A 15,458-nucleotide genomic window follows, 5' to 3' on the forward strand; every position below is an offset into this window, starting at 1 on the left:
AGAGAGGCTAGTGTTGGCGGCGCGACAGGACTACGCAAGATCCGCTGTGTGTATAAAACCTTGCGTAAACCTCGGAACGATCGCATTGCAAGCGCGAAGAGGGCGCTCCGCCGGTGTTGTTGTATTTCCCCGGTAGAGAGGGAGTCGCGTCGCAGCGATGTTTCCGGAGGGGAAACGACCGAGCCCAGTACTGGGGCCTCCGTGATTGACGCCAACCACTCCCCCTCCCCTCCCTTCCTCCGTCCTGTGTTTCCGCAACATGAGCTCACTTGCCACAGCGTCTGACCCGTAGTGCGCACTCGGCAAAACTGTCTTTTGGGTAGTGCCTCACTCTCCGTGATGTCGGTGGCAAGGGCCTGTAATACTCAGTTTAGTCTTCGAGCTTCTCCACGGATGACAATTTAGTAGTGTGACGCTCAAGGGGTGCCCCGTGTAGGTGAACTATCCAGGTACAGTATTCAGCGTGTTACTGCGGTTTGTACACCGTAACGTACGTTATCTGTCATGCTTGTTTTATGAGGATATGCTGCAAAAGACGAGCATAAAGGCCACTGAATAGCACGCACACGATAAAGGTCTCTCTAAAGTTGTTGCTATCAAGAAATGTTTTGAATGTGGCACTATTGATATGCGTTTGTCGACGCTACCTGTTCATCAATTTCACTGCAAAAATTTGCGATCATTTACAAAAGCTGTATTAACTCTTCCGATTCAACTCCTGAAACGTTTTGGTTTGCTTTGGTTTGCTTTGGTTTGTGGGGTTTAACGTCCCAAAGCGACTCAGGCTATGAGAGACGCCGCAGTGGAGGACTCCGGAAATTGCGACCACCTGGGGTTCTTTGGCGCGCACTGACATCGCACAGTACACGGGCGCCACTCCGTTTCGCCTCCATCGAAACGCGGCCGCCGAGGGCGGGTTTGAACCCTGGTAATCCGGCACGGTAGTCGGGCGTCTTACGACTGCACCACCCCGCGGGGCTGAAGCGTTTTAAGCGGCGTTTTGTCAAGCGCCTCGGTTCAGGTGTTCGCTCCGGTTACGCTTTACGGCTGAATGCACTGTTGGAAACCCTAGATATCTTTCAAGCTGAATTGCAACTTTACTGTATAAGGTACTGAAAATAGCATGCACAGTTTTGTGAACTGTGCTAATATACAATTATATATAGAACAATACTTTCATCGTGATTAAGGCATACCTGTTGCTACAATTTGGATAAATTAACATTAGCTGTGCAGCTCTGAAATAGTGCTTACATTATTTCTATGCCAGAGTTTGTAATGCGTGATATGCACAATGTGACGCATGGTTCAAATGAGCGAAATGTTTTGATTTTGGCTTTAGTTATAGCTTCCATAGTGTCTGGGTATTTTTAATGTAGTATTGGCACACGTCTGGCATACTTTTGCCTATTTAATTCTATACCGCATTTTGGCGCTTCTAAACTGCTACGCTACGTATGTTTTAGACAAGTGCTTTATTTATATAAAATATGTGGAGAACAAGCGCGAAATTTAATTGGAGCATTGGCCTCGCAGTATTTCATTTGCAATCTATTTCGCTTAAAATTTATGCTTGAAGTGTGCAATACTACCTTGTACTTACACGCGTTCCTACTGTACAGGAGCTGGCTCTAAAGAACGTTCGTAAGACGTTTTCCGCAGCTTTTGTTTTTCCTGCCTTTGTCAGATTCGTATGAACTTCGGCGTCATTCCTCTAGAGCATTTTTGTTGAGATCAAGCCAAATTTTGTGGTCAAATTCACTTCATGGTAGTGAATATTGTTACGTGATGGCTGAAATATTTTCATTCTATAGTAGGCATATTACAAGGCCATCTATTTTAGTCACCGTATGCTGAAATAAAAAGCCGTAAAACTTTGTCATTTTTGAGATGAGTAATTTCCTCCCTGATAATTTTTCTTACTTAGGACGTCATAATGCATTCCTACTTTTCTAATAATATAGTACAAGCGTGCTTCCTGCCCCTCGAGGTTACTTCGCAGGACCTTTCAATGTTCTGCTATCTTCAAAGTAGGTTTTCTTGCAGGGTCCTGGCGCCTCTCTTCAAGACATGCTCCTCTATCTTATCTTACTGCCTCGAAGAGGAAAAGACGCAGCCGCAATATACCTCCTTTCGCCTTCCTTGATTCGCTACCTTGTAATATATTCACCAAAGCGTAAGACCAAATCGGAACCAATTGCGAAGCGACTGAACTGCACTGCACAAGACATGAGCACTTTATCATATCGAGCATGCTAGAGTGCACGTGGCAGCTGCACTGCAGCGCGCTAACCAACACCCTCCGCGTTAAAAAGAATCTACAACAGCTCCTAGCGAGAACCATTACTCCTTACTGCATATGGCACAGGAGTTTTCTATTTAGATTTAACTGCTAGCACAGACACCTGAATGAATTTCTCCGCATTAATTACTTCGTTATGATCTCCCGTACAAACTGAAGGCAGCGGCAACTCGATGCCTTGCGGGAAACAGGGTACAACGTTTCGATAGAGGCGAAACACAACGCCCAAGCACTGTACGGTTATTCCTGCCCGTTAAAGATTACCAGGTGGAAGAAATTATTCTTAACCATCCACTACGCTGTTTCTCATAGCCTGAATAGATTTGGAATGTTAAACATCGCAAACGAAACAAAGCCAGAACTTTAGCAATGGATGTCTCTGAAAGGGCACGAAGTCTGGAGGCATGTTGGACGACAAAGCTGAACTTCTGAAGAATCTACCAAGCTTTAATGATTTCTGTGGTAGTACAAACAGAAATGATATTGAGATTTCTCTTTAAGGCCATTTTTATTGAGGAAATAAAAAGAAACCGGTCACACTGTACTTCAATGGAAACCGGTTCCAGCCCCTAAGGCTGCAGGATCATCGTGAAATGCATCCAATTGTGAAATTTTATGGGCTAATCACGCAGCCTTGTAACACCGCACATCACGGGATGGCGCATCTGAGGGATGAGGACGGAATATTCGCACCCACCAAGCTTTTCCCGCCGTCGTTTACACTGTGCCGCTTATTTTTAAGGCCCATGTCACATGACACGTTAGATAAGACAACGGACCTATTTTGCGGTCCAGAATTTATTTTAACATGGAGCTCAGACGCACGAAATGTATTTCAAGTTACACGAACAAAATAATGTGAAATATCAAACAACTTGGATGTCTTCGGGAACTCAAACTATCTAGCGTTTGAAGCGGCAAAGGTCGATCCTACATTGAGGGTCGCAGTTAAAGAACGAGAGAACCGAGCGCATGCATGCATGGGTCACAGATAAGCTTATCAGTAACGAAGGGCATCAAGTCGAGAACGGAAGTTTATCTGCGGACGTGATACCACCCATGAAAGCAGGACGCCTTATAAAACGTATTCCACACGTGGCTTCACTGCTCCCCTTATATACATAAATTTTCCTGTCGTGTCTGAGTGCCTACGCTGCACTCATGTTTTATGTCTTTATTGTGTGTAGTGTTCTCACATGCGCACCATTCTGATATTAGGCCGCTTTCATTCTTTCGTGTTTTGTTCCCGATGTTTGCAGGAGTTTGGTGCACGCTACGCTCTCTCATCTGCTCGGGAAAACGAAATGCTGTGCAGTATGTAAGCGCTTGTGAAAGCGGGCGAAAGTAAAATAGCTGCATTCATGCACTCATAAGCAGACATCTCTGAATAGGAGGAGCACGGAGAAGGATGGCAGGCCAGACTAAGAGTAGCGCGACAGCACCTCTTCTTGTGGCCGCGCTTGCGGCAATCACGGCTGACCACCGTGGCACGACATTCGCAAAGTGCCGTCCGGAGTACCGAAATCTCCCCAGCGGCCTGGTGCACACAGCCTGCAAACCGCCGAACCCTCGGTGCACTTTTGTCGTGACGGGCCTCAACAATTCTGAGAAAGCTGTGGTGTTGAAGGCCCACAACGACTACCGTTCCCAGGTGGCTCAGGGCCGACTCTCTGGCTTCGCGCCGGCAACAAACATGTACCGCTTGGTAAGTGCACTCTTTTAATCAGACATACATATTTCCAGCCTTTTGTATCGCTAAGCTTCTCTTTCTAGAACCGCTCAACGTCCAAATCTGTCATTTTGCAACGCGTACACGAGCCTCGAGACTAAGTGGACGTAGTGCTAAGTTACTCGGAACTGTATCTCCTAAACGCGGACGTCATCTGATGGTGAGAACCATCAATTATAACACGTCTACGACGTTAACTCGTAATAATCTGTAAAGTTTATTTTAGAGAGCTTTCTTGTGTGCCTATTCAAGCAAGTAGAAAGCTAGCCAGTCCTAAATGGTAACGTTCGGGGTTTCTATTTCTTTGTCGTGAGAATTTACGAAATCTCACATCTTTCCGATGCCATTTAGTTCAACGGTTCTAATGTGTCTGCTTATGGACGAAACTTTCCAGGCAAGCATGAGTTCACAAGGTTGGAAATTACACCTTAAATTAAAATGTTTGAGTTCAAATGTACAATTCCTTACCGTACCAAACTTTGTCGTTAAATAGCCTTCTCTTACAATGCCTACCCACCAGAGCAAATTGGCAGCATCGCCGCCACCACTGTGAAAGCTTCGTTGGCGTGGAAGTCATTGAATTAATATCAATCAGGACCGTTCTTTCTGCTGTCTGCGCTACATATAGATCCTTCCTGTCACGGCTCGGTTTGATGCACTACGTCTTCAAAACCCGAAAAAGCACACAAGTGTTCGGAAGCCGCAACTCGAGCAGTATAAACTTTATAATCGGTTAGGGTAATGTAAGTAATAGCGGAGTGCGAGTTCGCATGCTCAGAGGGATTACCGCACCCATCGCGTATTCATCGCAGCACTCCCTGCGTGCACATTGTCGCCTCCTAACCCCCTAAACGGTAGGGGACCCTAGTCTAAAACTCTATAATAGCGAGTATAGCATAAAACAGCCATCGTTGCATCACGCCGGAGACTTCTTTCAGCGCTTTCTCCCAGCAATGAGTGGGCTTATAGCAGCACGATCGTTGCGCTGATTCCATTTCCTCACTGGCACCTTCTACGGTATCGACACGCCGTGCCGCCTAGCTATCCACGTGCGGCTTCGGTTGTGCAGTAACCCTTCTTGTCCGAAGAGTGGGGACCTCGCGATCACGGAAGCATGCTGTAAACAAGGTGAAAAGTTCTATTTTCACAACGTTCTCATTCCGTCTTTACGACTCATATCCGCTCTCCCACTAACCGCTGCGATGACGTGTCATTGAGGCTATATTGTTCGAAGCATTTCAACTTAGCGTGATCATCCTTGGCATGTTATGCATGGAGCGTAATGAGTAGCTTCTATGGGAAATATTATGTCTCTGGGACATTCTAGTGGAAATTAAGTAGAAGAAATGGGCCTGAGCAAGACATTTAAAGCGAAAAGAGGATAACCGATGGCCGCTTAGGGTAACAAATTGGACTCTAATGGAAGGAATGCGTTGCAGGCGGCAGCAGAAAGTTAGGTGTATGGATGAGCTTAAGAAGTTCGCAGAGGTCAAGTGGATGCAGTTAGCACTTCGTCCTGCAGTGGGTATAGTCAGGCTAATGATGATGACGATTACTGTAGTCATGGATCATGGATGAATGATGATGATGATGACGTCTCTGGGACAAATTTCAGACTAATGTCACGAATTGAGAAAAAAAAGTTTGATACTATATCTCTGATCTAGGCTTGTCACCTTTAAAAGTAAAAAATAACACACGTGGCCATTGTGAATGTTTGATTTTTCTGGCTCATCGTTCACATTTTAGTTGTAGATTGCAGGGCGCACAACGCGTGAGCTACAGTCGACGCCCCACGGACAATACCATGTCTTGCCTACGCAATTAATGAAAAGTAAATAAATTTAGGCAACATTTTGTCTGTTATCAGGTCCTTGCGCACAGGTGTTGTATTTCGTCTCTGAAGAAATACGGCCCCCGTGGCCGTGCCATAAACCTAAAGCTGAAATAAGCTGCAGTAGGCCGAAAGCACGATATCACTTAGAGCAGTCCTAAACAGACATGTTTAATCACCTATTGTCAGTTGCGACGCCAATTAAAGAATACAACGTACGGCATCGCGCGACCAGCTTATTTTGCTTCCGGAGCTAGATAACCATGTTAGGAGGACGCAGTAAGTGCTCGAGAACGAGCTACTGAAAAGGCAAATCTATAAGACCTTCTCTTTTACAATAGTTTTTCGCTTTGTCTTCAATAAACGCTGCGAAAACGTTCGCAATTTTAATTATTACGAAAACGTCGAAGGTTGTACGTGTGAGCGAACACGAGAAAACACGCGCGTTCTGTGAGATTGCGTTGTGGAGGTTGCGGGAAATCTTCTATCACCTGTGTTCACTGACGTGCAACAGCATCATGCAGTGTTTTCCCCTTTTTTTTTTTTTTTCACTGAAATGCAGGAGCCACGTTCTGGGCTCGACTCCGGGAGCTTAGGTTTATCAGGCGAAAGCAAAAACCACTGATCTGCCATGTCGAGTCTATAAGCTCGGAAGAAATTGGTTGCTGTGCAGGATTTTCCCAGGAACCTGTACTCTGGACATTGCATTGCAGAAATGGGACGAGGAGCTGGCTGAGGTGGCACAGGCGTTCACCAATCTTTGCGATGACAGCAAGCACGACGACAAGCGGCAGCGCATCACCAGTAAGCACACACAGGCTTTTAGGCGAAGTCCGAAAAACAGCAGACGCCCATTCCGTAACATGCTGTAGACTTAGGACTACCACTGCAACTGCAGTATTCTACCGACTATTTTCCAGGCGTGTCTCCGCAGCTGTGAGCAAATTACTGCGTTTTAAAGCGCATTTCAAACTTGCGATCTGTTTCAAGCAAAGCAGTCTAAAGATTTTTTTTTCCTATCGGAAAAGTCTAAACCCACCTTATAAATTCAGAACTATGTATCCAGGTGTGAAAAAATTTGCTGACCTTTAGTAATGTAGAAAGCAGAGGAACACAACAATCATTGCTGCAAATCTGAAACTGGGTTAGTAATTTGCTGTTCAAACAAAAATGGTGGTGGTTGTAGTAGTAGTTTATTAAATAATTAAAAAGGAAGGAATAGAGAAAAAAATAAATCACCATTCTTAGTTTTCTGCAATGTCCTGCAAATTTTATAAACAGCAGATGAAAGAAGGACATAAAATTACTAACGATAAAATTGTATTTCGAAAATTGCTTTGGAAGACCTAGCATATCGCACTGTGCATGGGCAAAAAAAGCTTGGCATAAGGCTCAGCAACAGCAAGTACACTTTCCGGCTGCTTTCCGGTTTTCAGCAAGTGAACTCAGGAACGCAGTCTCCCTAAAGCCCGGCTCTAAGTAGCGGGAACATCCCGCAGCGGCGTAGCATACAAACGGCGTCGCTGCATGGCAGCTCCTCTGAATGACGATCAAACCACGCGCGTTTTCTATATTACGTTTGTTTTTGGAGGCCGTTATCTAGCAGGGGTACTCAAGTGACAACAGCGAAGATCGGAAAGCATGCTGTTGTATTCCCCTCACTCGCGCAGCCGCCGCCTCTGCCGCCGCGGTCGGCTCCGATTGGCTACTCCGTTCTGCGGAAAGGGAAAAATGGCTCCTGATTCAGTCGCTCCGCGGAACGCCAAACAATCTAGTTGTTTCCTGTTGGTGTGAGCGCGCCTTAACACAATAACATCATATCAAAGGAGAGATAAAACATAGTCGGAGGTAAAGATGTCAGTATTTCTAAGGAGGCTTATTTCGTTCAGACTTCAGCTGCACGAACTGAAACACTTTTTGTAACGCTTAGCACTGTTTAGGTTCCTTTTAATAGTTAACAATTGGACGCATAGTGGACATGTCCAAATACGAGTTGCACAGTAGTATTGGCTGCATCAGTTTTCATATCCAGCACAGCCTTGTAGGTTCGAGAAGAATTCAGAATCGCCTTATTCTGTCGCGCGTAGTAGTGGAGCGTCAGGGCACAGAACTCTTCTTTGTTTTTGTTTTTTTGACGGGGGGGGGGGGGGAAGGGAAGGGGGGGGGGGGGTGGAAGGGCTGCGTTTTGTGTAGTACAACACTCACGGGTTACGGGACGTGTCAGTTCCCACTCCTTAATCTTTCTTCTCGGGCAACTCATGGCGTCCACTTTTCTCAAATTTTTTTATCACACTTCCGCGGTTCGCTCCCAAGTACTTGTAACAGAAAACAGTCAATAGCTAAAATGCGCTCAGTGCAAATAAGAAACATATGCAAATACACCAGACGCCTAAAAGGCGAGAAGCATGCCCCAGAAGACCTGCCTCCTGAGCTGAAGTTCATATTTCGGTTTTCTTCTGTTCGTTATGTGGTTCACAACAGCAGGTTGCCTGCAACACATTACGCAAAATTTACTTGGTAGCATGTGCACAAAGCGAAACGCTATCAAGGAAACTAATATAAGAAAAGTTTTTTTGTTTGTTTGGTTCTCGTGGGCAGAACCACCATCACTAGCTATGTTTTCATACTATCGTGCATCTCTCCTTTTTCATTTCACAGCTAAATTTAAGAACGTTGGTCAGAACTTCGCCTGGAATTACGACCCTGTGGACCGCCGAAACGTGGACGGCGCTGGACGAGTCAAAGATTGGTTCAACGAATGCAAGGATTTCTCTCCAAAAAATGTGAATCCTTTCAAAGTGAGCGCAGGACCAGCCGTCTTGCATTTCACTCAGGTGCGCTGAAAAACAACGCCGAAAGCTTTTTTATCCTGTTCCTAACAGCACCCACATCCCTCGTGTATTTTGATTTTGTGTCTATAATACTAATATTATCTCTGAAAGCATTATTAGCATCGTCATCAGTACAGCGAAGTCAAACACATTTAACAAAGAGGTTGCATTGATGTCTTCTCAACATGAGCAGCTTACGATTACGTCAGTGACGTATGTTCAGTCTTTTACATAACTTAGCATTAGTCCAGCTTCGCTCACAATTTTATGCAGGATATTTCAGTTTTTGGATAAATTTTATGCGCGGCTGATAAAGATTCCGTAATCAAAAGGCGGAAATTCTCTATTCGTTTGTTGCTAAACCTGTGGTTAGGAGGTTATTCAATTTCAATATCCCGATTTCTCGACGTGATTTGTAGTATGTCTTGAAATAACGAGAACTACCTGATTTTCTTTGAGCATGGGATGAGATATCAAGGTAAAGTGACATTCTTAGGACGACGTGTGGGTATGAGACTGTAGCTGGCTGAAGACTACTGCTATTATATGCATATTTCATAGAGGTGTTGTATTGTAGTCTAAACTCAGCTGTTGGTGGTGGTGATAATGATGATTCCTTGTAGATTGTGGACATTTCACACCCTGCTTCGCCACAATTCCTTCCTTGTGGTGCAAGCGTTGGCTGTAATTAAATATTTAAAATACGACCTCGTTCCGGTCTTTAAATTTAAAAATGAGGACTTCACAGCGTTTTTGAGGCACAAACAATAAAACAGTGAATAAAAACTAAAAAAGAAGGGGGGGGGGGGTATTGCTTCTGTACATGGAGAAGTGGCGAAATTGACTGCGTGGTATGTCGGCAGTTAGGAGTGCTAATACTGAAGAAGGCATATCCATTGTGTGCGAGAGACTGTTTAAAGGTAAACAGTAAATAACCATTATAGGCATTGTGCACTTTATCCTTTCAGCTCCATGTTCCGGTATTGTAACTGGTGAATCACACATTTGAATGCGTCAGATAAACATATTAATCAACAGGTGACATTATGAGGGTCTAGAAACTAGCGAAAATATTAGAAGGGCTTAACTCAGCTTAACCGAATAATATGTGCGAAATCACTGTTTTGTGTGGTTTTGGATGATAGACAAGGGCTAAAGTCAAAGTTTAAGGGTTTATCACTGTGGATATACAATAACCTGGTACTAAATGTTACACAGGCAGACATGATTTAGCACAGTATCGCCCACGCCTAGGTTAGGCTTAGATAGGCGTCATAGTTACTATGTCAACCAGCCAGCCACGAGCATTTTTCTTTTTTGCTCGACTCTGACAGTTGAATGAGCCATTCGTACTAGTAAATTCTCACAATGTCTATAGGCCAGCACCGATCTTTGAAGTAAACAATATGCGATGGTGCTGCTCTATAACCAGGGCCTGTATTCCGAGTTGACGTTGTTGTTTTAGAAGTATTGTTTTCACCTTTTTCAACGGAACCAGGAGCGGTGGTACGCAGTCACTTCCTCTCATCGCTCGTAGCGGAACCGATATCGCATCCGGTTCCAGTGTTTCCACCGATCAGGTCACTCACCATTCATTGTTGTTTGCACCTTCACTTGAAGGTGAAAACAACAATTCTGAAAGCAACGCGAACTCTCAACACGGGCCCAGTCTGGGCCAACTGGGTGAAAAGAAGCCGTAGGAATACAAGGAGCCAACATTATTCAAAGCAGTCTTCTGCTTGATTTTACAGAGCGCCTATCATGTCGTCCCTCGGTGCAGAGCAACCACTAACACCCTAGAACACATTGTGCGAGTAGGAAATGTGATTAAAAAATAAAGTTTATTAATTCACTCACTCTTTCATTCACACAAAAGTCAGCGAAAGGTACGAGGAAACAAGTCGGGAGCGTGACCCTGGACAACACATGAGCAACACACACTAATCGCACTCGAGGAAGCCGGAGCCGTATGCGCTCGAATAGAGAGAGGGTCGTCTGCGCGCCCTTTGCTGCAGGGTGTCTTTCTCGTCGCTTACCTTAGCGTGACGTTGGAAAAGTGCTTTTTTGAATGCATTTCTTACTAGGCTATCGGTTTTAACGACAGTGTTTCGAAGGCCGCTTTTCGATGGAAGCGAAAGACAAGGCGCCCGTGTGCTGTGTGATGTCAGTGCACGTTAAAGAACCCAGGTGGCTGAAATTTACTGTTGAAGAACCAGTGGACGATCGGTTGCAGTTTTTAGATTTATTGATTCAGTTCGGTGAGGATCATGTTTGTTGGGAATACAACCCGAGATCGGTGAAGTCCATGCTAAATCCCAATTCAGGGCATTCTAGATTAGTGAGGAATGGGATAATCAACATGTGCTTGTTAAATGCGTTGAAGAAATTTTGCTACCACGGAATGGGCAACAGTTTTGAAAGGCAATTGATAAAAATTGCAAAGGCTGGTTATCGGGAGTCGGTTATTAATTAAGCCTGTTTCCGGTTACTGAAGAACCTTGAACGCTCAGACAGAAATCCCTGACCTGCATGGGTGAGAAGAGGAATGTTGCGGTGGTACCGTATGTGCACAGAATTTTACATACCCTTAAAAATGTTGGCAAGAGGTATGGTATTGATGTAGCACTGACCGCCCCGCTCAAGATGAAGAGGATTTGCCCGGCTATTAAAAGGGAAAGAGAATAGATGAAACAAGAATGTGAGTGAAACATAGAGACCGATTTGTCAGATGCAAGACTGGTGTTGTGCACAAGTTTCCACTCTCTTGTGGAGCCTGTTATATAAGACAAACAGAGCACTGTATTAACAAGAGACTACTGGAACACTGGAACAACATGGAAAGAGGTTAGGACAAAACATTTCTGGTCTCACATTGCCATTTCTGTGGGGCAATGAAGAAGGAGAAGAAATGTACTCCCCTATTTGGCCAGGTTAGGATTTTGTATCGTCACAAAGAAACGTTGACGAGAGCACCAGTTGAAGCGTATTTTATTTCAAGGGACATTAAGTGCGTCAGCAAGACTTCTCTTGCCCTTTCAAGCAAAGAGATTTCTTTTTTAAGTGACTTTTTGATGTAGCAGGTTAACCCAGGGGTTGTTTCATGTGAGCGTTTTGTTTTCGTCATATTTGTTTTTATCTTGTTCTGGGGAGTAAAGGCGTAGTCTCAGTTGTGAGTCAGCGCTTGTCCTGTGGCTTCCTTTTATCTTGTCTTGTGTCTTCCTGTTCGCGCTGTTTATATTAACAATGAATGTTTTCCAACTCACCTAAAAAAGTATCTTGGTAGGCTGCTTACCGGGATTGATATATGAGGATGATATTGTTATCCTAGCAGCCAAGAAAGTCTCCAAAAGTTGATAGATAATTGTGGAAAAGAGGCAGGTGTTTTGAGAATAAGACTTTGCGCAGAAAAATCAGTAGTCATGGTTTTGATGATGAGCCCGGCACAATCACATTACAAAACCTACCTACCGCTAAAGCGTATAAGTGCGGAACTGGCTGCCTTACGTGCAGCTATTAAATACATCGGCCAGGAACTTCCAAGTGTCTGGTCCATTTTTACGGACTCGAAAGCAGCGCTTCAAGGCGTTCAAGCTGCGCTACGTCGTGGATCACATGAACAACTAACTGCAGAGATCCGCGTGCTATACCACGACGCTACATCAAAAGGTCATGATATAATTTTCCAGTGGCTACCTGGACATTGCGGTATTGAGGGAAACCACGAGGCAGACCAAGTTGCCCGTTCTGCACACAACGACGGAACTACAGTGAACATTCCTATATCTAAAGTTGACGCAGCTTGTCGACTTCGTTCCTTAGCGGCGGAGCTAACGCTTTCAGCCTGGAACAAAGGAGAATTTTCCAATCGACGCCTCAGGGAACTAGACACTGGGCTGCGCCTTCGTGTTCCCCCTAGCAAAGGGCGGCGCGAAACAACACTGATGTGCCGTATGTGGCTCGGTGTTGCATTCACCAAAAAATACGCTTATGTGATGGGAATGGCGGATAACCCTAACTGTGAAAGATGCGGCTGCGAAGAGACCACGCAGCATCTCCTTTGCGAGTGCCCTGCTTTTTCAAGCGAAAGATATGCGCTGCGTTCGGCTCTGGACCATCTTGACAGTCGTCCTTTCACAGAGGAGAAAATCCTCGGCCCATGGCCACAGAAGGCGTCTAACGGCAAAGCCTTCAAAGCACTTATGTGTTTTATGAGAGACACAAACTTGATTGAGAAACTGTGACTGTGCTCCTCGCCGCCTTACCTTTCCTATCATTCTCTTCTTTCTCCTTTAAACTCCTCATTCCCCTTCCCCAGTGCAGGGTAGCAAACCGGAAGCTTTTCTGGTTAACCTCTCTGCCTTCTCTCTCTTTCTCTCTCTCTCTCTCTCTCTCTCGTATAAGTAAGTACCTTAATATTTGAAGAAATGATGACGCAGACTACTTGCAGGATCACAGAGAGGAAATTGTAAAGAAAGCAAAACGAAACGTTGCTGTCATGAAAAATCACGGGCTCTGGAGTAATAACGAATAAGAAGCCATTTGAGGAATCTGGTAGGACGCTATGGTACCAGTCTTCACGTTTGCAAACGCTGTGCTGTTCTTGGGATCTGTCGCCACTTCAGCGCTTGAAATAAAACAGAGGATCACGGGAAGACTGGCTTTGGGGGCCTATTGAGCCACTACTAATGAGGCAGCTCAAGGTGATATGAGATGTTCGACGTTCGAAGCGCGGGAGGCTAAGAGTAAGGTGCACTATGAAGAACGTTTGAGGCAAATGAATGAGATGCGCTGAGCGGCCAAGATTTTCAGGTGCCTGTACTGGTGCTGCATTGATACGACATGAAGGAGGTTTAGATGGTTTGCAAATAAATGCAAATGTCATGGGGAAGAAAAAAAAAATAAAAAAATCACCTCGCAACAAAAAGCAGAAGCCTCAAGAAATTCCCATTGGCAAAAGCGAATGCTGGACAAACCGACGACGGAACTTTATAGGGCGACTAAGACTAAGATTCAAAAGAAAACTTTTTTGACAATTCCAAAGGTAGTGGTTTACTCTTTGAAGCTAGGGCTGGGTGCTTGAGAACGAAATGCGACCGGCAAAAGTTTGACAGCACAAATAACATTGGCTGCGGCTGCATGCAAAGTACACAAACGGTTGAACATATTATTATAGCATGTAAAGCACTTCAACCACCGTGCTCGTCGCCGAGGCAGGCATTTGAGAAGCAATGGGGTTTCGAGACATCCATGGCAGGCTAAATTATGAAACAGTAAATGACTTACTTATTTAAATGACTTACCATCTAACATACGCTCTAACATCCGGATGTTTGCAGATGACAGCGTTATTTACCGTCCTATAATTAATAGCAATGACCCCAAACTCTTCAACTGGACATCGAAAGCGTAACAACCTGGTGCAATATTTGGTTAAGGTCATTAAACAAGAAGAAAACATCATTACTATCTTTCCATCGTCGTCGCTCCCTGCCACCATCAAAATACTCTATCTCCAACAACGAAATCGTCGCTGTATCAACGTATAAATACCTAGGCATTTATTTAACCCGCGATCTAAATTGGTCCCATCATATAACGCAGGTAACAAACGATGCTAATCGCGTGCTCGGCTTTTTTCGGCGAACACTGCGCGCAACTCCCCCATCAGTTAAGTTAATAGCTTATCTAACATTTATTTGTCCCAAACTAGAGTATGCATGCGCTGTCTGGGATCCTTACCAAAATAACCTTTCCAGCATACTAGAAGCAACACAAAATCGCGCGGCAAGATTTATATACTCGGCTTATTCCTATCATGTAAGTGTCACTGAACTAAAACAAAATGCTCACCTTACTAACTTAGCGCACAGACGCAAAATTGCTAGACTTTGCCTTTTTCACAAGTTTTACCATCACCCCATGCTCAAATCTGTCATCAGCCCCGCCCACCATACATCCAGCCGCACGCACCATGAAAAGACCGTTTACCCTCCACCTGCCCGGACATCTGCGCATCTGTCATCTTTTTTTGTTCGCACCCCACGGAACTGGAATGACTTGGCAAACACCGTCGTACTTCATTCCGACCCATCAACCTTCAGATCATCCATCGAATGATTCATGTATTCGTCAACGACTCCCTCATGTAATACCCCTTAAATGGGGCATTTGAGGTATCAATAAATAAATAAATAAGTGGCGATATGAGGATTGGTGGTTTGGTGGAAGGTCAAGGGAACAGTGTTGGCCTGCGCAGAGGAAATAATGAATTTGAAAACATATTCAGCACTGAACCTATTACGACCTAGGTAATAGTTCTCACTACCCCGATAAAAAGGGGATGCTAATATCTATCTATCTATCTATCTATCTATCTATCTATCTATCTATCTATCTATCTATCTATCTATCTATCTATCTATCTATCTATCTATCTATCTATCTATCTATCTATCTATCTATCTATCTATCTATCTATCTATCTATCTATCTATCTATCTATCTATCTATCTGTCTGTCTGTCTGTCTGTCTGTCTGTCTGTCTGTCTGTCTGTCTGTCTGTCTGTCTGTCTGTCTGTCTGTCTGTCTGTCTGTCTGTCTGTCTGTCTGTCTGTCTGTCTGTCTGTCTGTCTGTCTGTCTGTCTGTCTGTCTGTCTGTCTGTCTGTCTGTCTGTCTGTCTGTCTGTCTGTCTGTCTGTCTGTCTGTCTGTCTGTCTGTCTGTCTGTCTGTCTGTCTGTCTGTCTGTCTGTCTGTCTGTCTGT

General features: G+C 44.6%; 1 protein-coding gene across 4 annotated transcripts; it reads left to right on the forward strand.

Moving 5' to 3' along the window:
- Positions 1–258: 258 nt before the first annotated feature.
- Positions 259–14,830, forward strand: LOC146193341 (CRISP/Allergen/PR-1-like). Of its 4 annotated transcripts, none has more exons than XM_084602693.1 (6): positions 260–449; positions 2,047–2,176; positions 3,562–4,007; positions 6,579–6,669; positions 8,524–8,699; positions 14,636–14,824. In XM_084602693.1, the coding sequence occupies exons 3-6, from the start codon at positions 3,711–3,713 to the stop codon at positions 14,669–14,671; spliced, it is 600 nt and encodes a 199-aa protein (XP_084458819.1). In that variant the 5' UTR covers positions 260–449; positions 2,047–2,176; positions 3,562–3,710; the 3' UTR covers positions 14,672–14,824. The 4 variants fall into 4 exon arrangements, with proteins under 4 accessions (XP_084458821.1, XP_084458819.1, XP_084458820.1 ...); XM_084602694.1 differs by having other exon boundaries at positions 2,047–2,157; XM_084602695.1 differs by lacking the exon at positions 2,047–2,176 and having other exon boundaries at positions 259–449; positions 3,694–4,007; positions 14,636–14,830.
- The last annotated feature ends 628 nt before the right edge of the window (positions 14,831–15,458 follow it).

This window comes from Amblyomma maculatum, chromosome 4 (genome assembly GCF_055883805.1).
Source record: "Amblyomma maculatum isolate TAMU_Amacu chromosome 4, ASM5588380v1, whole genome shotgun sequence".
Lineage (NCBI taxonomy): Eukaryota > Metazoa > Arthropoda > Arachnida > Ixodida > Ixodidae > Amblyomma > Amblyomma maculatum.